Source organism: Vicugna pacos, chromosome 17 (assembly GCF_048564905.1).
Source record: "Vicugna pacos chromosome 17, VicPac4, whole genome shotgun sequence".
In the NCBI taxonomy this organism is placed as follows: Eukaryota; Metazoa; Chordata; class Mammalia; order Artiodactyla; family Camelidae; genus Vicugna; species Vicugna pacos.
Window position 1 is genome coordinate 18,252,863 of NC_133003.1, and position 23,947 is coordinate 18,276,809.

At 41.8% G+C, this 23,947-nt stretch overlaps 1 protein-coding gene across 10 annotated transcripts in view; it reads left to right on the forward strand.

The window, feature by feature from the left end:
- LOC102535243 (zinc finger protein with KRAB and SCAN domains 7-like) overlaps positions 1 to 22,389 on the forward strand; it is a 99,378-nt gene extending 76,989 nt beyond the window's left edge. The window contains exons 1-4 of one of the 10 annotated variants that reach the window (XM_072941104.1): positions 13,597 to 13,703; positions 13,970 to 14,101; positions 19,253 to 19,354; positions 19,967 to 22,389. In XM_072941104.1, coding sequence (XP_072797205.1) covers positions 20,383 to 21,198 — 816 coding nt within the window. In that variant the 5' untranslated portion in view covers positions 13,597 to 13,703; positions 13,970 to 14,101; positions 19,253 to 19,354; positions 19,967 to 20,382 and the 3' untranslated portion in view covers positions 21,199 to 22,389. Of the gene's footprint in view, positions 2,199 to 8,075; positions 8,190 to 8,723; positions 11,843 to 13,596; positions 13,704 to 13,969; positions 14,102 to 15,484; positions 16,460 to 17,226; positions 19,355 to 19,966 lie in introns of those variants that run through there. The other 9 variants (XM_006200702.4, XM_072941100.1, XM_072941101.1 and 6 more) reach the window with 9 other exon arrangements.
- Positions 22,390 to 23,947: the final 1,558 nt, after the last annotated feature.

Below are 23,947 nucleotides of genomic sequence, written 5' to 3' on the forward strand. Positions count from 1 at the left end.
CCCTTTACGACGCTCTAAAAGGCACAGACACAGAACCTTTGGTATGGACGGGGGAATGGCAGCAGGTGTTCACCACTCTTAAGACTCGATTGCTCTCAGCTCCAGTGTTGGGGTTGCCAGACCTAAAAGAGGAATTCAAGCTATAGGTGCATGAGCAGCAGAGGATAGTACTGGGTGTCTTAATCCAGATGCTTCGGACTATCCCTCGCCCAGTTGCACATCTGTCCAAGCAACTGGACAATACAGCGAAAGGATGGCCCCCATGCTTTCAAGCAGTTGCAGCCCCTGTGACTTGCTGCAGGAAGTGGAAAAGTTCACCCTAGACAGACCATAGTAATCTACGTGCCTCATCAGATCACTGTGTTACTACAGCAGAAAGGGGATATTGGCTCCCCACAGGAAGAATGGGAAAATATCAAGCAACTTTACTAGATAACCTAACCATCACTTTAAGAACAGTGACGACTTTAAACCCAGCCACCCTGCTACCGACATACACTGCAGAACCTGAAAACAACAAATTAAATCATGACTGCCTAGAAACTAGAAACTGTTTATTCAAGCAGATTAAATTTAAAGGACAAGCCTCTCCCGGAACCTGACTGGAAACTATTTACAGACAAGAGCAGCTACATAAAAAATGGACAATGTAAAGCTGGTAACGTGGTAACCACTGAGTTCCAGATGACAGAGGCTTTTGCACTCCCCCCACTCACCTCTGCCCAAAAGGCTGAACTTATAGCACTAACCCGGGCCCTCCAAATATCAAAAGGAAGAAGGGTTAATATTCACACGGACTCTAAATATGCATTTATGGTGGTCCATGCTCATGGGGAAATTTGGAAGAGAAGTCTCTTAACCTCAGGAAATAAATAAATGAAACACCCTAAGGACATATTGGCCCTCTTACAGGCAATAACTGAACCAGAGGCTGTTTCTGTAATGCACTGCCCATTAATTTTTTAAATTCTAAAAACATCATCATGAAAAAGGTACTAGCATTAACCCATTCTACAGATGGGAAAACTGAGGCACAGAGAAGTCAAGTAACTGCTGTGGCAGAGGCAGCATTTGACCTCTGGCAGTCTGGCCCCAGATACCACATTCTTGGCCCCAGTGCTATGTTGCTGCTGCTGCTTTTTGTGTGTGTGTGTGGGGGGGGGTAATTCGGTTTACTTATTCTTAGAGAGGGTGCTGGGACTGAGCCCAGGGCTTCATGCATGCTAAGCATGCGGTCTACCACCTTGAGCTATACGCTCCCCCTGTTGCTTCTTTAAAGGGAGTTGTTCATTGGGTTTCCTCAAATCTCAATATAGTCTCGTTTCCCATCTAGAATATAAAGATGATTCTGTTTTCATTTTTGCTACATATTATTTATTTTGATCTCCTATGCCTTGTTCAGATATTGTTACCAAAATTGAAAAGAAGCAAACGAATCTGGAAAGAGAATTCTTTGGAAAACTCCAGGGCGAGATTCCAGAGGGCTGGGCATTGGGGAAGCCAGACTAGAGGGGAGCTGGACAGCAGGGAATTCTGAATAGCCTGCAGACAAGTCAGTGAGGAGAGACTTGTCAATGACCTTTTATCAAGGGCAATCTTTAATTCAAAAGGAATTCAATTCAGGAACACATTGATTTAATGTATATATACTCTTTGTGACTGATGCCATGGATTGAGTTGTGTAAAGACGGGTGCTGTAACTCTGTTCTTTTCATCTCTTTTCAAGCACCTCTCTTGTGAACCACCATCCAGCCCCCTGGTCAGAGCCCAGTGTTGAGGTCAAGGTTCTTAATCAGGAGCTATTTTCAGCTGATGGAATATACTAGTCCTTGCTAAAATGGCCCATTCTGACTCCTACTCAGCACTCTTTCCAACTGTAACTCCCCCATCTACAGTTTTCCCGAGGCATGAGGTGGTCACTGTGTTCAGGCCCAAGGCGGTCTTTCATGGGGTATCATGAACGCCTCTGGGCGTGGAGAGAAACCAGGCCCGCGTCATCGTCTTTGGGACCCCCATCGAGATGCTCCTCCCGATTCCTAGAGAGGCAGCTGAGGGCTGCGCGAGACGGAAGCCGCGGCGCCGTTGGTGACGCACTACCGGCTGCGCCACTGCTCTTCCGGCCCGGGCGAATGAGCCTGGGTTCTCATGTACCGGTGGGACCGTGGTCGCCTCCCCGCGGGGAACCCCCGGACCTCACGGTGAGCGGGCGGGGCCCCAGGGAGGGGAAAGCTACGGCTCCGGCAGCATCTCGGCTGGGGCGGCGGGCACAGGCTTATGAAGGAAGCCTTCCCGGGCCTCTTTCTCCCCGGATAGCTACCTGCGCGTGCGACCCTGAACTCCTGGCTACCCCGGCAGGACAGGACAGGCTTGCAGCTTCAGCACTTCACTCACCAGGGTCTGGCACAGAGGACACGCTTAAGGCAATGGTGGAGTGAATGAATGAATGAGTGAATGAGTGATGGATAAGTGATCAACAGCTAGGACCCGTGTTCGGAAAGGAAATCCTGGGGGCCAGAGTTTTCGGTTTGGATACCAGTTGCTCCCCCCTAACCAGTCCTGCAGCTTAAATTTTTAAAGGGACCGATTTACTAGGAGAAGGCAAATAGTGTAAAGCGCAGTAGCTAGGGAGTCTCGAGACTTGGGTTATAATTCCCCAGGTCTCTTGATCAGAGGCGGTTTCCTGATCTATAAAGTTGAACTGTCACTGCCTTCTTTTATCTACAAAGTTCAATTGACAGCATGTACATGATAGCGCTATGCAAACGTTGATGTCTAATGACAAGAAGTTACTATCCATTACAGGCCTAATAGTACGCAACTTAGGGGCGGGGCTACAGAGTGAGTGACGTCGGAGCCCGCCAAATGGGAGGACATTTCCAGGGTAGTGCTGGAAGATAAAATACGTGAGCAGATTTCTGTGGTAATATTTTAAACCGCATTTATTTGGCACTTAACACGTACCAGGCACTGTTTGAAGCAGTTGTGCTAATTTATTTAACCTTCACAAGAAAGTATTGTCTGTAGTTTTTAATGAGGAAATTGAAGTACGGAGAGAACAGATGATTTATCCAAGGACACGTTCCTGCTAAGTGACCCAAGGCTGCCAAAGGTGTGCTGCTGCAGCCTGGGTGAGTACATTACTTGGGGCCAACAGACAAGTCAAGAAGGGCTTCAGAGAAGAGTACGTTTAAGTGTTTCTCTTATTGGAAGGAATTGTGGTTTCAAATTCTTTTAAAAAACCCCACGTGGCTTCCTTTGAATCTAATTCTTGAAATGTAGGGAAGTGGCAGCAGGAAGAAACCTTACAAGGGATGAGGAGGAAGCCAGCTCCCTGTTAGTTTTAGCAAAACGAGGATGGATATGTCTATATCTATCTGTATCTATATCTGTATCTATATCTATAACTGTATCCGTATCTATATCTCCCTTCACCATAATACCAGTTTCCGCCACATCTGGACTCAAATAGTTCCTTTTAGCATCTTAAAATCACTAACAAATTAGTACACACTATGCTTTTGTAGAAGCATCTGTACAACTTAAGAGTCCAGGAGGTCAGCGAACTATGACCCATGGGCTGAATTTGGGCTACCACCTATTTTTGTAAAAAAAAAAAAAAAGAAGTTCTTTTGAAACACTACTAAGCTCATTCGTCTACATATTGTCTACTTCTGTTTTCAAACTAGAAAGGCCAGGTTTGCTTTGACATAGACAAACTGACAGCTCAGATAATCCATGTCTAGAGGAGTGTGGTGGTCACCAACCTGTCCTTCCTTGACTTTAGGCTGTAGTGTCAAACGTATTAATGCCTAACCCCTATTGAGCACCTATTAACTGCCTACTATGTGGCAGATACCTTTATAAATGCTTTATGTGAACTAATTAACTCATTTAGTCAAGGGTTTCATAGAACGTTGGAGCTGGAAGGACTCATGGATATTATCTAATTTTTCACCTGTTTCAGATAAATACCCTGTCTCGTAGGCCTACTCATGTGGGCTGTGGCAGAGCAAAGTTTCCTGCCTCCCAGTCCAGTCCGCTTTGCCACGTCGATCTTCTTCTGAGTGGGAGACCAATACCATATCCATTAGATACGGCATTTAAAAAAATGTGTGTGTGTGTGTTTAAACCAATGAGCGAGATCTCTTGTTTTTAAGTAACTTTTTTTCTGACTGTAAAAATAATTCATGTTTATTGCAGGGACAATGAAATATGTAGAAGACTATAAAGGACAAAGTAAAGTAACCCATTCAATGATCTAGAGATAAGTGTGTTGACGTTTTGGTGGGTTTTCCTCTGTCCTTTATGTGTGTCTTTTGTATATATCTGTATATTAAGAATAGTTTCTGTTTATTGAATGCTTTATATATGTGAACATTTTTTGTTTCAGTGTTTTGTAGTCTCCTGTTTTAACATATTGTATTTTCTCATGAATATTCTTTGAAAACTTGATTCCTAACAGTTTTGAAATCTATCATATTGATATGACGTAAATATTTATTTGCCAATTTTTTTTTATAATTATGGTAACAATGTGATCATTGTACAGAAATCTCTGTGCTAGTCTCTGATAATATTTTTTCACTTGGATTTCAGGGTTATTTATTTATTTCTACAGGAAAACCTCCAAACATTACAAGAAGAAAGGTCTTAAAACAAAAGTTTACTGTAATCTTATTTTGCAGAAATGACATGGTTAACGGTTTGATAGTCTGAGAGATTAAAGTTAGTTTTTTCAAAATAAGGCAAAATATAGATAATTGAGGAAATTTGGTAAATAGGAAAATCATTCATAATTCATTTGATCATAGTGATTATCAATTTCCCTTCTTAATCTTATTTATATGCATATTTTAGCATTCATGTATGATTGTATTTTAAGTTTTAATATCCTGTGTTTTTTTCCACTTGCATATAGCATAAGGATTTTTCCACATTGTTACATATTTTCACTTTCAATTATCTGCTGTCTGTATAATGTCCACCATGTGGAAGTACCATCATTGGCCATAATTTGCTAATTTGTTAAGCCTCAGTGTCCATCAAAAGAAAAATTGTGTTTTCCAACAACATTTCAGGGGATTTTTTTTTTACAGGTGACAAAAGAATTCAGTTTGTTTTTTTCTGTCTCTGGGAAATTCCTTCTCTATCAGAAAATTCTAACAGTAGGATTACTAGGTTAAATAGTATAGGCATTGTTACAACATTCCAATGACTTGGAGGATCCTCTGAGCTACATGCTGGGTGTTATATATAGGACAGATTGAGATCCAGTGCCTACAAGCTACAACTCAGCCCACGACTTTAAGACCTAATATATTTTGCCAAATTATCTCTATTGAGATGGTACCAGTTTCCATTCCCACCAGTGGCATATGAGCTCTCTTTCCATGCACCTCTGCCAGTTTTAGCATTAAAAAGAGAATTTCCAACTTGATATAAAAATCGATTCTTCATTCTTTCACTTCCCATTTCTTTGATTACCACTGGGGTGGAACTTTGTTTTGATGTGTTTGTTGGTCTTTTGTAATTCTTGGTGTATTTATTGTACTTCCCATTTTTCTATAAGTTCATCTTTTTTTTTAACTCATTAATAAGAAGTCTTTTATCTATCAGGTCTTTTTATCTATCAACTCCTTGATGTATAAGTCAAAAATACTTTTCCTAGATTGTTTGCCTTTTAATTTTATTTAGTGGGGAGGGTGTAGCTCAGTGGTAAGGTGCATGTCTAGCGTGTAAGAGGTCCTGGGTTCAATTCCCAGTACCTCTGGTAAATAAACAAACAAACCTAATTACCTCCCCCCATTTAAAAAAACATAATTTTATTTGTATTTTGATATAGAGATGATTGCTTTTCAGTGGCCAGATTTATCTAGTTTTGTTGTTTGTAGTTAGTTTGTGCTTTTTTGCATAATGCTTAGAAAAATCTACCAAGACCCTAAAATGAATCATTTATCTATTTTATTCTGTGGCTTTATTTTTCATTTTTAACCCTTTACTCAGTTTATTTTGGTATGTGGTGTGAGATAGGAGTCTCACTAAGTGTTTTTTCCAGATAGTTAAGCAACAGTCCTAACATAATTTGGAATAATCAACTTTTTAATGATAAGAAATGCCAATTTTTGTCACACATTAAATTATTTTACTTATTTTTCCCAGGGGATTAGGAATCTCTAAAATCAAAAGCCAAGGTTAAACTTCCTTATAAATGTGTAAACTCAGTGTTGAGGTTTCCTAGCTACACTCCTTTGATGATTTTATCTGTTACTCCCAGAATTTCAGTTACTTTCTGTATGACTAAAGTAAATGTCATAAATGTACATTTTCAGCCCACACCTGTCTCCTTTGTTCCGTATTTCAAACTAAATGTATCCTTTGGCTTCCCAAACCAGTGTTCCCACTCTCACTCAGTATCACTGTCATCACTCAAGCCCCAAACCAGCATATTATCATTAACTTCTCCCTCACGCCTCCCTCTGTATTCATCCTGTCCTGTTGGTTGCCCCCTTACTGGTCTGCTGACACAACCTCCTGGGGGTCTTCCAGCCTTCACCTTCCCTCCTACCTTTCCTGCCTTGTGCGTACTTTTCTCTGCACTGTGGACAGAAGGATGTGTGTTTGTTTGTTTTAAATAGCAAATCTAATCACGTCACATCTTTTTTCAAACCTTTTCCAATCCCTTTTTATGGCTTTCTGCCCTATTTAGGTTAAATTACTTAAAATGCGTTGCAGGATTATATCTGATCCGGCCTTAGCTTGTCTCGGGCTTCATGTCTTATTTCTAGTGCTTAATATTTTGGCCTTACAGATCTCTTTCATTCTTCCCAAGTACTGAGCTCCATTCCTTTTGTATATTCTATTTCATCTCTCTGGTATTTTCTTTTCTGTCTTTATCTGTTGAATTCTTACTTGTCTCTTCTTCAGGGAGGTTTTCTTTCCCAGATTAGATTAGGTCCCCTCAGCCCTACATTCCATAGCACCCCATATTTCTACCTCTATAGTTCCTGTATTTGTAACTCCTGGTTTAATGTCTTTGTCCAGCTGTGATGTGAGCTGTGGGTGGGTGGGGGCATGTTTGACTTCTTCTCTGCTGTCTGGCTCTGATTATATCCAAAGCCCACTCTACTGCAGGAGTCTCTGTAGAATTCTGCAGTGGGTCCATTTTATGTCCCTCCTATGGAAGCAGATCAGGAAATCCCAGACAGGATCCTCTTAAACTTTTAAAACTTAACACAGAAGCACAGGCCTTGATGAGAAGCCCACAGGGGCAGCCTTATTATGTACTTCAGCAGACAGCCTATGCTGATGGTAAACCATCTCTCTGTCTTGGCGTTTTTCTTGAAATAAGGCCTCGAATTCTACTTTTCACTTCAGGGTACATGAAGAGAAACTGGTGGATGAACAGTTATGATTTTTGACTTTCCAAAATCAAGCAGAAACTCTCTGTATTATTTTTGCAACTCTTCGTAAGTTGAAAATTATTTCACAATTAAAGTGGTTTTTAACTGCAGGCTACACTGTTATATTGAGCTATACCTGAAGAAAAAAATTTTAATTGCTATGACATCTAGAAGAAAAGACAATCAGTGCATCTCTAGGTTGTATCAAATAGAGAGAGTTCCCTCACTACTGCCCAGCTCCTTGACCTACAGTGGAGGTGGGTGAATCAGATTTAATGCATTAGCCTTGCTTTGAGGCCATTTCACTGGGCACTTTTAGTTATATTAATTGACTTCTCATATATTATTATGTAGTAGACAGGGTACACTAATTGACATGAATATTCCTATTTACTTTATGGTTATAAATAACATTCTGATTTATTTATCAAGTGCTTGAGTGTTTGCTAATATATCAGCCTGTCTGGCTGTCACTTCTTGGACAACTGACAAATGGAGTCTGTGCACCTAGAAAGCTGGCAGCCACCCCTGACTCTTGGTGATGCAGTCACACCCCTGTCCTGTCAGGTTTTGTGTGAGTTATTAGGTGGTGTCCCTCGGCAACAGCTCTTTCTCATTTTTCTGTTTCCTGGGGCAGTGATATCCCCTCCCCTACCTTTTTCCCCCTATGAGCAGGGCTCCCAGTTTTCCAACCTTGAAGTCTTTTACAGTCAAGGCAGAGAGAAGATTTGTGGATGTTGAATATGCAAGAAGCTGAAGAGAGAGAGACTGGAAGAGAGATTTGTCCAGGTGAGCAAAGGATAGACCATGGGAGAAATAGGAGGGCTTTAGAGCTCTTATAAGAGAAACTGAATGAAGCTCAGGAGGGAAAATTACCCTTTATTTTAAGGATGTCAGCGGTGTTTGTGCATGAGCATCTCTTGGGGCCGGCTTTCCCCCCAATAGGCATTTGATCTCATTTCCAGTATTTTGCGCTTTCACATTCTCCCATTATCCACTCTTTGAATACAAACCATCCATGTTTCCAGTCTTGCCCTAATTTTAGTTATTATGTGTTTTTTTCCCTTTAGCTCCCTTGTCTCTGATTGTCTCTCTTCCTTGGTGTCTGCAGCTGCCCACTGCGTGGGCTCCTCATTAATGCTGGTCCCCTGCCCTGATGCAGATCTCCTCCTCCACCTGCATCTTGGAATTACTTGCCCCCTCACTCTTTTTGGTCGTTACTCATCAGCTGTTACTGAGACCTGTCAAAGTTAGGTCCCTAAAACTTCAGGGGCTTCCACTCTGCCTTGTACAAGAGACATTCACTCAGATGGTTTCTTTCAGGTTGGGTGAACAAGCCTGCTCTGGAGCAGGACGGCTCTGAAATTGACTTGCCAGGGATAGCAGCAAAGAGATGCCTCGAGGATCAGTGCCAGAATCCTACATTTGAAGAAAAATATGTATGTAAGAGCATGAAGGAAAACCCTCCCAGAGAGGTTCCTGAAGCATGCCTTTTCCAAGATGAACGTTTTGGAGGAATAACTTTCATCCACAAGGAAGCACCTTCAGAAATAATTAGCCAAGAATATAACCTTGAGCAAAGACTGCTTTTGACCTCAAGCCTTGTTACACATCTCAGGGTTTCTACAGAAGGGAACCTCCATCAGTGGGACACAGACAGCATACACTCCAGTGAGATTTCAGACAAAACTAAATATCCAGGCCTCTCTACACAGAAAACATCTTGGAAATGTAGCGAATGTGGAAAAACTTTTAGTCAGAGCTCATCCTTTACCCAACACCAGAGAACCCACACAAGACCCTACCCATGTGAGGAATGTGGGAAAACCTTTAGTCGCAGCTCATTCCTTGTTCGACATCAAAGAATTCACACCGGAGTGAAACCGTATGGATGCGAGCAGTGTGGGAAAACATTTCGATGTCGATCATTTCTTACTCAGCACCAGAGAATCCACACTGGAGAGAAGCCGTATAAATGTAATGAATGTGGGAGCTCTTTCCGCAATCATTCCCATCTCACCGAGCACCAGAGAATTCACACTGGAGAGAAGCCTTACAAATGTAATAGATGCGGGAAGGCATTCAGTCAGAACACGCACCTCATCCATCATGAGAGAATTCACACTGGTGAGAAACCTTATTTATGTAGCGAATGTGGCTCTTCTTTTCGCAAACACTCAAATCTTACCCAACATCAGAGAATTCACACTGGGGAAAAGCCCTATAAATGTGAAGAGTGTGGAAAAACTTTCCATACAAAGGCAAACCTGTCTCAGCATCAGAGAATTCATACTGGAGAGAAACCCTATAAATGTAAGGAATGTGGGAAAGCCTTTTGTCAGAGTCCATCCCTTATTAAACACCAGAGAATTCATACTGGAGAAAAACCCTACAAATGTAAGGAGTGTGGCAAAGCTTTTGCTCAGAGCACCCCACTCACTAAGCACCAGAGAATTCATACTGGGGAAAGACCCTACAAATGCAGCGAATGTGGTAAAGCCTTCATTCAGAGCATTTGCCTTATTCGGCATCAGAGAAGTCACACTGGAGAAAAACCCTATAAATGCAACGAATGTGGGAAGGGCTTTAATCAGAATACCTGTCTCACTCAGCATATGAGAATTCATACTGGAGAGAAGCCCTATAAATGTAAAGAATGTGGGAAAGCCTTTGCTCACAACACATCTCTTACTGAACATCACAGAACTCACACTGGCGAGAAGCTGTACAAATGCAGTGAGTGTGAGAAGACCTTCCGCAAGTACGCACACCTTAGTGAGCACTACAGGATTCACACTGGTGAGAAGCCCTATGAGTGCATCGAATGTGGAAAATTCTTCAGACATAGTTCAGTCCTTTTCAGACATCAGAAACTTCACGGTGGTGAATAAACCTGGCATTTAGGTTATGACGGTTTCTCTAAAGAGAGTGACTGGGAATCTGGCTGAGGGGAGGGGGACAGGCAGAGTCCTGGAGGGAATGATGAGGGACTCTGGGATACTGCACTTGGAAGAGTATTTCCAGGAATGGAGGTGGGCGCTTGGAGAATGCAGTGCCTACTCCAGGTGGGCATCTGGGAATACAGGGTAGGAAATCCTGCTTTTCAGATAACTCCTTGCCCCTTGCCCCTCCTCTCTCCTCACAGCACTCTCATACCTGAGGTGCCCTTGGTGAAGTTAGCATTGTGTTTCCCTTACTGTACCCCTGCCTCACCTTTCCAACCTGTCACCTGTGTTCACTTGCCAGGAGGCTGAGGTGCTTCTCCAAACACCGATTGTCAGTGTCAAAGTGGCGGCAGTTCTGAGGTTGTGCTGAGTGGCCTTTGGATACCCAAGGCAGCTCTGAGCATGCTTCTGTGGGGAGGCTGCCCAGCTGTGGAAGTGGTCCAACGAAGGGGGACAGAAAGAAGTGAAAACAAAGAGTCCTTATTCATTCATTCACCAAATAAAGGGATATGTGGCCAGAACTGAGCCGATTGCTATAGAAATGTTGTTGAAGAAGGCTTTTATTAGGGTGAGGGAGATCTTTCCAGATCTTTTCAAACAGGAAGGTGAAGTGGGGCTAAGGAGGAAATGGAAGGTCAAGAGAGCCTTCTCTTGAATGATGTCAGTTTGTGGGAAGGAAGTCAGATCTGCTCAGAAGGTCACAGAGAGGAGGACCTAACTGCTGTCCCAGAGGAATGTTGGCTTATCCAGAAGGGAAATGGTTTGTGTTAGGCCACTAGTGCTGAGAGGCCTCAGAGCAGGAAGCCTGCATGTGACTGAGCAAGCCACCCACACATCCCTGTCATGCACTAGGGTGTCCTCTTGTCTCTTGTAAATTTGGCTGGGCCATTAGTGCACAGGGACCAGGGGAGAGGGGGCCACTAGGATTAACAAAGTGGGCCTTAGTTTGTTAGCTGTTAGAGAGGAGAAAACATCAGTGATGATGGACAATAGCCTTCCAGGTTGGCTGGGCCTGGGGGCTGCTGGGCCAGTCCCTGAGAGAGTGCTGACCACTGTAGCAGGGAGGGCTAGGTTTTGTGTAATCCTGGCAATAGTGGCTGTCACCATAGACTCACTAGATCTCATGTTTCTCTTTTGACTGAGACTCTCTTACTCCTGGGTACTTATCCTTCCCTGTGGATTATGAGTAGCTTAGGAAACACTTCTCATGGAATGAATTTGGAAAGAATTCAAGAAAGAATTACCTCTTTTTCAAATCCCTGAAGATCAGGACAGCACGTTTTGCTATGACTGTGATGGTATTTTATTCTTTTTAGAGAAAGAAAGGACATGTTTCCCTTTATTTCTTCATTCTCATGTTCTTAACGACTACCCAGGGATTCAGCTCTGGAAGATTGAGTAAGGGTTGCCTTTGACTGGTATTTGAAATAGCTTCTCTGCTCTGAAGCTTATATAGTTTTTAAAATATGACTATTAAAAACCACTGAAGTAAGTTAATTCTGGAATGGTTGATTATTTGGAACTCAGTATTGATTTTTTCCCTTACAAGCATTGGTTCGAGCAGTTAATTGCCGGTAATGGAAATGTAGCAGAAATAACACACTTTTTCCCTCTTCAGCTATAAAGATTATGTTCTCAAAGCCTGCCATAGGGCAACTAATAATTGAGTAAATTAATATCCTATGGGCAAAAATAACTATGAATACTTTATTTTTTATGCTTATGAGAAAAAATATAGTCTGCTAAAAGCAAATGTCAATTTATTTCTATTTTCTAAATGAAAAAAAACACTATGGAAGTCACTGCTGGTACCTAGTAAATGTTCAATAAATATTTATTTGTTGAATAAGTATATTTTAATCAAGCTTTGCCCACCAAAAACTTGAGGGCCTTCCTGATCAGTAGGTATTTAGGGTAATATTAATATGCCCCTATCTTTAGAGTCTTGAGTGGAGATTAGAGAGGACAGGGGGAGTTTTCTTGAGGAAGAAATGGGAAAACCTAAGGGTGAGAGATGCCTAAATCCTTGTTAGAAGGATTTTCTAAAACGGAATCGATGAAACAAGACTTTTTAATCCTCAGACTAAGAGAGTCTGGTACCATTTCCAGTTCTTGGGGAAACAGGAAGAAAAGGAACTCATCATTATTACACTACCCTCACCCCATATTCTCACACTATTTGCTCCTGATTTTCTCTTGGTTGCTGGCTCACCATGTGCCTAGTCACTCTAACTGGGCCCCATATAGGAACTGCCCTCTTCCTCAGGCTTCCCTCATATCCAGTCAGCCACCATATCCTGTTGACATTCTCTCCTAAATCTGGAGCCCATCTCCACCGCTACTGCTTTACTCCAGCTCCCCAGTTTATTTTTTAGGCTATTTTTCTACTTACCTAACCAGTCTCACAGTGTCTGGCCCCACTAGGCTATCTTTCACATTTCTTCTGGATGGTCTTCGCAAGACAACTGTGGCAACTCTGTTGTCCTCTCTGAGAACAGTTCTAGCCTCAAGGGGGCATCCTCATCTGGCCCATGCCTGCATCACCATTCTCAGCCGACATCCCCTGCCTGGCACATTCTGCTCCATAGTGCAAATTCCTATGATTCAGCACCACCACTGGACTCTACTTTGGCACCTTTGCACATACTGTTCCCTTTCCCTGCTTCTGATTGCCTGAAAGGCTCGTATTTGTCACTTTTGAATGTGCCCAGGCAATATCTCTTTAAAGCCTGTGACCTCACTTTTTTTTTAAATTTCTGTATTTTGTACCATCATCATTTTATGTATCATAATAGGCTGTAATAGCTAGTTTGCAAATCTTTCTCTTCTTGCTGGACTGTCAACTCCCTCAAGGCAGGGGCCATGTGAAATTTATTCATCTTTGTATCCAAAGTCTCTGGCGGTGAGAAGGTGCTCAATACATATTTGTTGGGCCCAACTGAAATTGAGTGAGACACTTCTCCATGTCCACCTACAGGTTGTGACTTAGATCCACAGTTACCAGCAGGAAGGAGGTATGGTGAGTACATGAATGTGTCTTAAAGTGTTCTCCAGAGGCAAGAATTCTGGACTTTTTCCCAAGATACCAAGTATGTAGTCCACTCTGATACAAACAGGATCTCATGAGATAAAGTAATAGGTAGCAAAAAAAAATCTTTTTTGTTTTGTTACAAAGTAGGCATTTAAGTGTGTCATCAGACTTTAACAAAGTGCTTTCAGATATGTTGTCAGGATAAACAGGAAGAGGAAAATACATGCAGCAGTAGATGCACAGAGAAGCACAGCTATGTCAAGTGGAATATCCATGAAATCAGACAGACAGGAGCTGAGCAGTGATGCTGGCCTTGTAGGAGAGCAGGTGAGCTTGGGAACCCCAAAATAGAAGCACTTTCTGAGCTTATGGCTTTCCTTGGGCTCTGGAATGATAAAGAACTGGAATGTGTCACTTATACTCAGTGTGCTGAAACTTAATTTGTGACTTCAGAAGGACATGGAATGAAGCCACGTGAGGCCCTCAAAACAACAAAAGGGAAAATTGAAAGGTGGTTGGACTTGTCACACAGTTCACACAGCTAGTAAGTGTCAGGTGAAACTGAAATTCCAGTGTCCTCACTTTTCCCTCAGATTTCTCTTCATTGGTTGCACCTCTGCTCCATGATGCCTCTTCACTTGTGTCTGTTATGCCCTCCTCCTGAGAATTGAAGGAGCTCACTTTAGATCAAGATTTTTGGCCCTCGGAATCAGACCTGACTGCATGTAAGTGAGGGTGAGAAATAAGTTGGTTTTGCATTTTGACCCCATCTTTCTTCCTACATAATGTGGAAATCTAGTCATGACCCCAGGTGGCTCTAGCTTCACTCTTGCAGCTAATGGCTAGAGTAGAACTAGGATCATTTTAGTTTCGTGGAATGTTTTTGGTGTCCCTACCTCCAATCCATTTTCCACCTATCATTGAAAAAGCTCATCCCAAACTGCAGTTACGCCCCAGATTCTTGTTTCTAGTAACCTGCTCTGCCTAGGGTACCCCACTCCAGGGTTAGTTTCCACCCAGCAGAGCCTGCTGATTTAGAGAGTCGTTGAAGCCTTAAAGTGGAAACATGAGTAGGCCAGGGCTTTCTGGCCTGTGGGATGTTAGGGCTGTGAAGGAAGAACTTGCTATCTGATTCCAAAGAAATGCTGAAAATGTGACTCTTGGTGAAAAGAAAGGCAAGCTCAACATTATTGTTCCGTGGCATGTCAGTTGACAGTTGTACAAAGAGTCCCCTTTTAGCTGAAGATGGTTAGTGATGGTTTCAGTCTTTGTCATCTTCACTCCCGTTTTCAGCCTCCTAAAGGGATTCCATTTTGGGAAAATAGCCTATCTGGAAATTTGAGCAGGTGACTTCTCTACTGCATCTCATTCATTTATTAAGTGTTTATTGAGTGCCTACAACTGCACACTAAGGATATGGTAATTTTCCTGAGCATGCAGATCAGTAGGAATGCCTGAAAGTGGATCAGGTGCCCTACTGCCCCTGCCTGAGCCCTGGAATACATGTGTCAGGATGAGCCTTGATGCACGAACAGTTCCTGAATGAGGGTCAGCAAGATCTAAATTTTTGTAAAAGGGAGGCAGGGGCACCACCTGAGGGCTGGAAAGGTCCTGGAAACCAATGCAAACAAGACTGCATTAGGACTGTAGCTGGAATTTGAGGAACATGAAAGGACGAACGTTTATTGAGCATTTCTAAGTACCAGAAACTCTTGGTAATTTACACAAATTAACTTCATTTAATCCTCACGACAACCCTATGAGAGTTGATGTCATTAATGTCTTTGTTTTATAAGTGAGGGAACAGGCACGGACAGGTAAAGTAACGTGCCCAAGTTCACTCACTTTGAATCTGGCACTTATGCCCAAAGCAGAGCTCTTGTCTTTTAGCCGATTACTGAACACAGATCAGGAAGCCCTGGGGGTGTTCGGGGTTCCTATGAGGCTAGTTATCTGGCGGGTGAGAATGAGTATAAGGAGGGTTGAAGCCAGCCTTGGGAATACCTTTAGAAGACCTCCAAAGGACACATGGCCAAGAGTTTTTAGGAAGATAAATGTGGTCGGGTTTCCGGGTGAATAAACCTGTAGTAAGAGCTCCTTGTGGCGGCCCCTACTCTCAGTAGCGTTCGGCCTCCTTAATCCAGGAAGGGGGATTCACAGATGGGTTTACGACTGTTTTCTCGGGGGGGGGCGGGGGGACGGCTGTGGTCGCTGGCGTGGCGCGGAGTGGTGACGTCACGCTGGAGCCCTGGGAGCGCGCCGACGTACCACGGGCGTCGTGGAAGCGCGCAGGCGCACAAGGGTTCATAGGCGAGGCGGCTGGCAGCATGCGGAGTCCTTGGTGAGCCAAGTTGGCGGCCCCGGGCGGCGGCTGGTCCGAGAAGGCTTCTTTCTGGCCGAACAGGGCCCTTTGGAGCCGAGGCCTGTTGCCGAGGCCGATTCTCCCTGGAGAGAGGGGGGAAGGCTGTTCGAGAGCCCTGGCCTGGGGGTCGGGAGGCCCGGGTTTTATTTGTACGTACTTGAGCGAGCAAGCGAACTCTTGAGTTACTTCCCGTTTTTCTGAGTTCCAGAAGCTGTTCCGCGCTTTGCCACTTCACAAAGTTGAGCGGGTTGAATGAGTATTTCTGCGAGTTAGCTTCTTCCTTTCGTTACTCTGAAATAGCAACAAATAGGTGCCGTTTGAAGTCGTACAGACTCAATAATTTAACAGCAGGAACTGTTGAATGCTTATCAGCCTGTATTTTAAATCCGTTCCACGGATTAACTCATTTATGCATCATTACAACCCTGTGAAGTAGTTATTTGTATCAGCTCCATTTAATATTTGAAAAAAATGGAACACAGAAAGGTTCAGTTACTTACCCAGTATCACTTAGCTAATAAATATTGGAACAGGGATTCAAACCCAGAGACTGCTAGCCCCGAGTCCATGCCATACTTGTCTTCAAGTTTAGTGGAGGAAGGTGGGATGTAATCAGAGTATTAAACATACAGTGTAAAGTGCTGCAGTAGACACGTGAATTTTTTCAGAATGTTGAGGAAGTGCCTTGGAAATGTGAAGAAAACTTTTCCACAAGGAAGAGGTATGGTGGTTCTTACTTGACCTATTAGAATTGTTTAGAAGTTTGACTTAGTCTAATTAGAAGTTTGAAAATAGTTTCTTCAGCGTCACATGAGAGATGCTAGTGGGTTGAGATGGATTAGACTAGAAACTGGATCCCTGCCTTTTGATACAGTGTTCTTTCCTTGCTTTTCAGAGGAGTTCTTAAAATATTTCCTGTTTGGAGGGATCTTTAACATCTTCCACTGTCTTTTGTTGGAGATTCTGCTTCACACAGAGGCAGTCTTATTTTCCTGAAATTCTCCACCTCTGATTGTAGGAGACTAACAGCTGGGTTGTTAGTCTGCTGTTGACTCAGCCTATTCCTAACAAGAGGTTATCTCACTGCTTGACACATAGTAGCTGCTCATTACTTTTCATAAAAATGAACTGAATAACCAGTTTCAATGAAAGAGGGACTGGAAGGGCTTACCTTGAGGTTTTTGCTCTTTTCCCATCTGTTTTTAGAGTCAAAGAATCACAGAATGTTGGTACTAGAGGAAGTTTTAGATATCATTTAGTTTTTCACTTTCATTTCACAGATAAGAAAAAAAGTCCCAGTTGAAACTGAGTGACTTGCTTAAGGTCACTGAACAAGTTAGTGGCCGAGCAGAGACTAGAACCCAGACCTCTTGACTCAGCCTGGTGCTTATCTCAGTGCCTCTACTGTAGCCCCACCGTCTTTGAGTTTTGTAGTCAGTGGCTTCTGCATTAGGTTTGGGGCGGGGGGGCGGGGAGCTTTGGGCTCAAATCTTACCTCCTGTGGAGGAATTTTTACCTCAAGATGCTTGGTCCTTAAGAGCACCTGCCCTCTTTCTTTGTGAGTTGTCATGTCTCACTGACTTCTTTGTCATTGGCCGTACTCTTGTAGGAGAACAGTGATATTATTTCATTCAGACTTAAAATAGTCATTTGGTTAAGGATGGGCTATTTCTGGGTTCCCCTGAATCCAGAGTATGAAGGAAGTAGGCTGACAGTTTATAGGTGCTTTTTCTCCTCCATCTGGGCCTCAGATTCCTGCTCTTCCTCTTGAGAAGAGTCCCCAAGAGACAAACCAGACAGAAACAATCAATTGTGTTCCTAACAGTTTGTCTATCGGTAAGTGAAATCTGACTAGAGAGCCCAGGATGGGTTGTTATGGGGGTGCTCATTAGGCAGACCTAAGGTGGATCTACCAGTGACCACTGTACCTCAACTGCAGACTCAAAACACAGAAACACCCAGATGTGGGACCATCTTACTAAAATCAGAGTGAGAGTGGCCTGTTGTGAAAGAAGGCTAGGGAGTAGTTGGTTATAGGATAGATCAAAGGGTGCGGTAAATTCTTATCACATGTATGTGAACTGCAGCAAGACCTGTCTGCAGTCATGTGGTGGAACACCCTGAAACCACTCACTGAACTGCTCAGGATGATGCCTTAATGGTGTGGCTATCAGATCTGGGAAAACTGATAGTAAGTTATTGGAAGACCCATGGTGAAGGGGATTGTTTCCTCAGAGAGTATGCAGTGAGCTGGTCTTGTTTGGAACAAGATCCTGCATAATCACAACAGCCATTGTTATTGGCCATCAGAAAGTAGTATGGAGCCTGGGTATCTGTTAAACTGAGTAAGAATACTGAGTGAACTGGATTTTTAGGTTATGGGAACAGTGTAAATAGATATGACTATTTATGACCTGAAGAATTCAGTCTAGTCTGATACGAACACATAATACCTGTATACATGTTTGTCTGTATATGCACTGAGAGAGGCTAGAAGGGAATTCATCCAAATACCAACTATCTTTTCCTCTGGGTGGTAGGATTTTGAGTAATTTCATTTTTGGACTGACTGTCTTACACAATAAGATTCATTCAGTATGATTGAAAAAAGAAAATCAGATCAATCTCTGACTAAGCCATTTGTGCAGATACACCAGTGTGTACCAGTTGACTCCCAGTCTCATTGGATCTGTATGTACCAACATGAAGTGGTCATGAAGACACATTCCTTAGTGAAAAAAAGTCAAATTGCATAACAGCATCTAACAATTTTATTTATGTAAAAGGAATCAAATGCTATATGTGTGTAGAAAATACATAGGAAAAAGACTGAAAGAATATACTCCAAACTTAATAATGATAATCTCTGGGAAGGAGATGGGTTTGTTTGGGTAGAGTCGGGTGGTAATGGTTATAAAATTACTGTTTTATCCTCTATGCTTTCATATTATCTTAAGTATTTTGAAGTGAGGATATATTCATGTGTCACTTGTATAATTAGAAAACTAAAATAGAAGGGAGCCTCAGGGAATAAGAATGTGTTGGTGTCTCCAGACCAACCAGAGAAGAGGTCACTCTGATGTGTTGTACCTGAATATCCGTTCTCTGATTCCCTGCATCTTTATCAAAGCATCAGGTTCAAAGTTTGATCTTGTTAAGTTTGTCTAAGGAGTCCACTTTTTCTCCAATTCTGTGCTTCCTAAGGAGTGTCCTGATGACATGATTTGGTTCCCATTCAGTTTTTTTATAGTAGAGAGAATGTATTAACCAGCTGGACATTAAGCATAACATTTTTTTCATTGTGAATTAGTAAAGTGACTTTCTGTTTTCTACATCATTCTCCTTGTGAATTTGATTAGTACCCATTAGATTCTGAAGCATTTTTGTGGCCAGATCCTGGACCACAATGCTGTAGTGAAGTTATTGTCCAATGGGGGCTTCTTCCCTAAGAACCACCTCTATCTTATTTTTCTGTAAACAAAACAGTGGTATCTTTTTTTCTTTCATTAAGCAGTACTCTAGTTTTTAAACTTAAAGATTTCCCAGTTGTACCTCGAGGGAGAGTGACAGATACTGAATGTTTTGGAGCGACGGGTCCAAAGAGATACCTGTCAAGGTGAGTGAATAAGGGAGGATTGGTGACGTGGACCTAGCAAAAGTTACAGCCCGGATCACCTTTTAGATCTTGAAAGAGAAACTCTTCAGTTATCACTAATGTGCTAATAGTTGCTCATAGGCAACCTAAGGAAATTATAACTACTTTACATCTGTTTTTTGAAGAGTAGAGACTATATAGGTGGATAGTAGTTTTCCCCAACACTTAATTTACCAAAGATTAGTGTACTTACTGCTTTCACATTCTCCTACTGTTCATCACTCTGGAGGAGCCCGGATTACCACGATCAATTTTTTGTTTTTTGTTTTGAGTAAAGATAGATTTATTTAGAGAGATACATACTATATAGACTGTAGGCTGTTTCAAAAGGCGAGAGAAAGGCCACGAGGTGTGGGGGTTGGGTACTCAGGTTGGAGTGAAAGTAGGTATGCACTCCATAGGGAGAGTGCGGGCAGTCTCTCCGAAGAAGAGGGAGTGAGAGAGGCAGCCTGGATCAGTTTTTAGTATCTGAATGTTTCAGAATCAGTCACAATAGGGCATTTTATAGATTTCCTAAGACCTGTCACTACTTCATCTCTTTGTCCCTATCACCTATTCTTATCTTTTCCCCAGGTCATTGCGATCTCCTATCTCTATTCTTGAGAAGAGGATAAAAATCAGGACTCTGCAATGCAGGTCTCTTACTCTGCATGGAGAACATTTTCCTTTGTGAAATTTTTTTTTCAGGCAAGAAGACCAAGCCTGATGGCAAAGTGTTAAACGACTTGAAAAAAAATGTGGAGGGTCATAGAGCCTGGTCTTTAGGGGTTCACATTAGGAGGAGTTGAAGATGCATGAAGGAGGACTAGGAGGGGAAATTCTGCACGACTGGGAGGACACCACATGCACACAGAGCTTTCCAGGAGAACAGTGTTATTCTAAGGATAATCATATTTGAGAAAGTACCTTGTAAGTATCATGAATGTGAGAGAAAGTTTCCTCTAAACTGGAACCTATTGGAAGCTCCTTCATTGTGTTTTACAAGCAGCATGAGTCCTGGCCAGATTTCACTGCAGTTGAAACATCAGAAACTTAACATGCGGAAGAAACCTTCAAAGTGTAGTGAATGTGGAAAATTCTTTACTCAGAGATCATCTCTGACCCAGCATCAGCGGATTCACACGGGAGAGAAGCCCTATGCGTGTACTGAGTGTGGAACTTGTTTCCGTAAACAGTCAAATCTTACTCAACATCTGAGGATTCATTCGGGAGAGAAACCTTATAAATGTAATGAATGTGAGAAAGCCTTTCAAACAAAAGCAGTCCTCGTCCAGCATCTGAGAATTCATACTGGTGAGAAACCCTATAAATGTGTTGAATGTGGCAAAGCCTTTTGTCAGAGTCCATCTCTTACCAAACACCTGAGAATTCACACCGGAGAGAAACCATATAAATGCAGTGAATGTGGCAAAGCCTTCAGTCAGAGCATATGCCTTACTCGTCATCAGAGAAGTCATTCTGGAGATAGACCTTATAAGTGTGAAGACTGTGGGAAGGCCTTTAATCAGAGTGCATGCCTCATGCAGCATCAGAGAATCCATTCGGGAGAGAAGCCCTACACATGTACCAAATGCGGTAAAGCCTTCACTCAGAACTCTTCCCTTGTCGACCATGAGAGAACTCACACTGGAGAGAAGCTTTATAAATGTAGCGAGTGTGAAAAAACCTTCCGCAAGCAAGCACACCTCAGTGAACATTACAGAATTCATACTGGAGAGAAACCTTATGAATGTGCTGACTGTGGGAAATGCTTCAGGCACAGCTCAGCGCTTGTTCGACATCAGAGACTTCATGCTGCAGAATAAAGCTTGGGATATAACCAGGGTGGAAAGACTTCTATGAAAACACATTTAAAAAAATTCTTAGGAGTTTATGACTCAGTCTTCAGCTGGGATGAATGTTTTGTATGTTGAGCAAGAGGAAATGTGTCCTAAAATTTAGGAAAATACACTCAAAACTAGATAATCTTGAGTTTAATGCCTTCCTTGCTGCTTAATGAGTGTATGATCTTGTCTCTCTCAGCCTGTTTTTCCCATCCCCCCCCCCCAAGAATGATGATACTTACTAGGGGTTCTCTTGAGAATAAAATGAATTGTATATAATAACTAACTACCTGTAATTGATTTTTGAGTGAAAGATATTCCAAAAGTTTATAAAAATCTGGTTATTGGGCAGGGCGGTGAGTATAGCTCAGTGGTCGAGTGCATGCTTAGTGTGCATGAGGTCCTGTGTATAGTCTACTTACGAGTATTGCAAACAAAGTTCAACATTAGGTTTTTGTTTGGTTCTCATAATGTATTTTTTAAAAAGAACATTCTTCTAATTGGGCTGTGATTTCATGCTTAATCTGCAGAGGGCTATTTAAAACTATAATGTATAGATTTAAATAGGAGAACACATTTAAGACCATTTTATCCTTGAAAAAAATTCAGATTTTGTCAGAGAAAAGAGAAATTACTGGGATTTGAGTGGACATTTTGGGTACTCTGAAGAGCTTTAGATTTTGATGCCTCCCATTGTTGGATGTAATTTCACTTCAAGCTCTGGACTTCTCATTTCTATGGAAAAGGAAGACACCAAATGAATAAAAATTTATGCTGCAGGACATGTTGGGGGGTGGTTAGTGGTGAGGAGAATGCACATGAGAAGAGAGAGGCAGCAGAAGACAGAAGAAAATAAAAGACTGTTGAGGAGGACATGGCTTTACTTGTTTTTAATTCTAGGAGCACGACACTCAGGGGGAGCCTCTTGAGGGAAGAGGAAGGTAGGAGATACTGAGTTCTCAGGTGCCTGCAGGTGGGGCCAAGATGAGAACAGCATTTTGGGGATGTGTGGTGGGGATGCTTCCTTACAACAAAGAACGGCTTCTTACACCTCAAAAGAAGCAAAGAAATCAAAGGATGCTTTGCTGGTGCTTCATGCAGTGTTAATAAGCAACTTAACGGAAACAAGCACATCTAACATTAAATGTACCCTTGTAAGAAAGGGTACATTTTCCACATTCCAGAGTCAAGGAAAAAGAAGATACTTAGCTTGCTTAAAGTCAAACAGGTAATGTCAGAGTTGAATCCCAATCTAGATCCCACTTTTTGTAGTGCCAAACTCAGGTAATTTTCCATCACTGAACCTTTCCATTGTGTGAGATGCCAACATTGTCAAGTATGTGTGCTCATTGAAATACACTTATAAGAGTGGAAAAAATTAAAATTACATGCTTTAACCAACATAATTAGTATATTTATTCCAGCCTTTTTTCTGTTTAGCATTTCTTTCTTCCATTAAAAAAAAGACTGATTATTGTACTACATGTTGCTATTTGATTTAACGTTAGCCTTTGGCCCCACTGTTACAGACTTTGTATAAACCTCATTTTAATGCTGCCTAACTTCTTATTGACCTCCTCACAATTTACTGACTTGTTTCCCTACCGTTTGATATTTAAATTAATGCCATTTTTTCCTTATAAATCAGCTAGTGCACTTAGTGCAACGCCTGACACGTGGTATGTACTCCTGTTAGCTATTAATATTATTAACTTGGCAGTGAAACATGTTTGTATATAAAGCTTTTTCATCATTTTAAATAACTGCTTTAGGATTTCCAGAAGGTATGATCTTTTAATTTTTAAAAATTTTATTAATTTTTTGACTAGATGATACAAGCTTACAGTTTAAAGTTCTAAAAGTACAAAAAATTGAACAGTGAAAAGCCTCCTTCCAACGACGCCAGATAACCAGTATTGTCAGTTTCTTGTTTTCCTTCCAGAGATAAGTGATTATAAACAGGCAAATCTGCTTTTCCTCCTTTTTCAAAAACAGACTTTTTTAGAACAGTTTTAGGTTCACAGCAAGATTGAATGGAAAGAACATAGTGTTCCTATACATGTACAATCTCCCTACTGTGAATGCCCTGCACCAGGGTGATGCATTCATTGCAGGCTGTGAACCTACACACCATGAACCCAAAGTTCATAGTTCACACTAAGGTTAACTTTAAAATATATGTGTGTGTGTGTTTATAAGTACAGTCAGTTTACAATGTGTCAATTTCTGGTGTATAGCACAATACTTCAGTCACATCAGAATATACATTCATTCTCATATTCTTCACCATAGGTTACTATGAAATATTGAATATGGTTCCCTGTGCTATAGAGTATACACTTACTTATGTATTTTATATACATTAGTATCTGCACATCTCAAATTCCCAATATATCCTTTCCTACCCTCTTCCCCCTCTGGTAACCGTAAGTTTGTTTTCTATGTGAGTCTGATTCTGTTTTGTAAATAATTTCATTTGTCTTTTTTTTTTTTAAGATTCCACATTAAGTGATATCATGTGGTATTTCCCTTTCTAGCTTCACTTAGAATGACATTTTCCAGGTCCATCCATGTTGCTGCATGTGGCATTATTTTTTTTTATGGCTGAGTAGCACTCCATTGTATAAATATACCACAACTTCTTTATCTAGTCATCTGTTAGTGGATACTTAGGTTGTTTCCATGTCTTGGCTATTGTAAATAGTGCTGCTATGAATGTTGGGGTGCATGT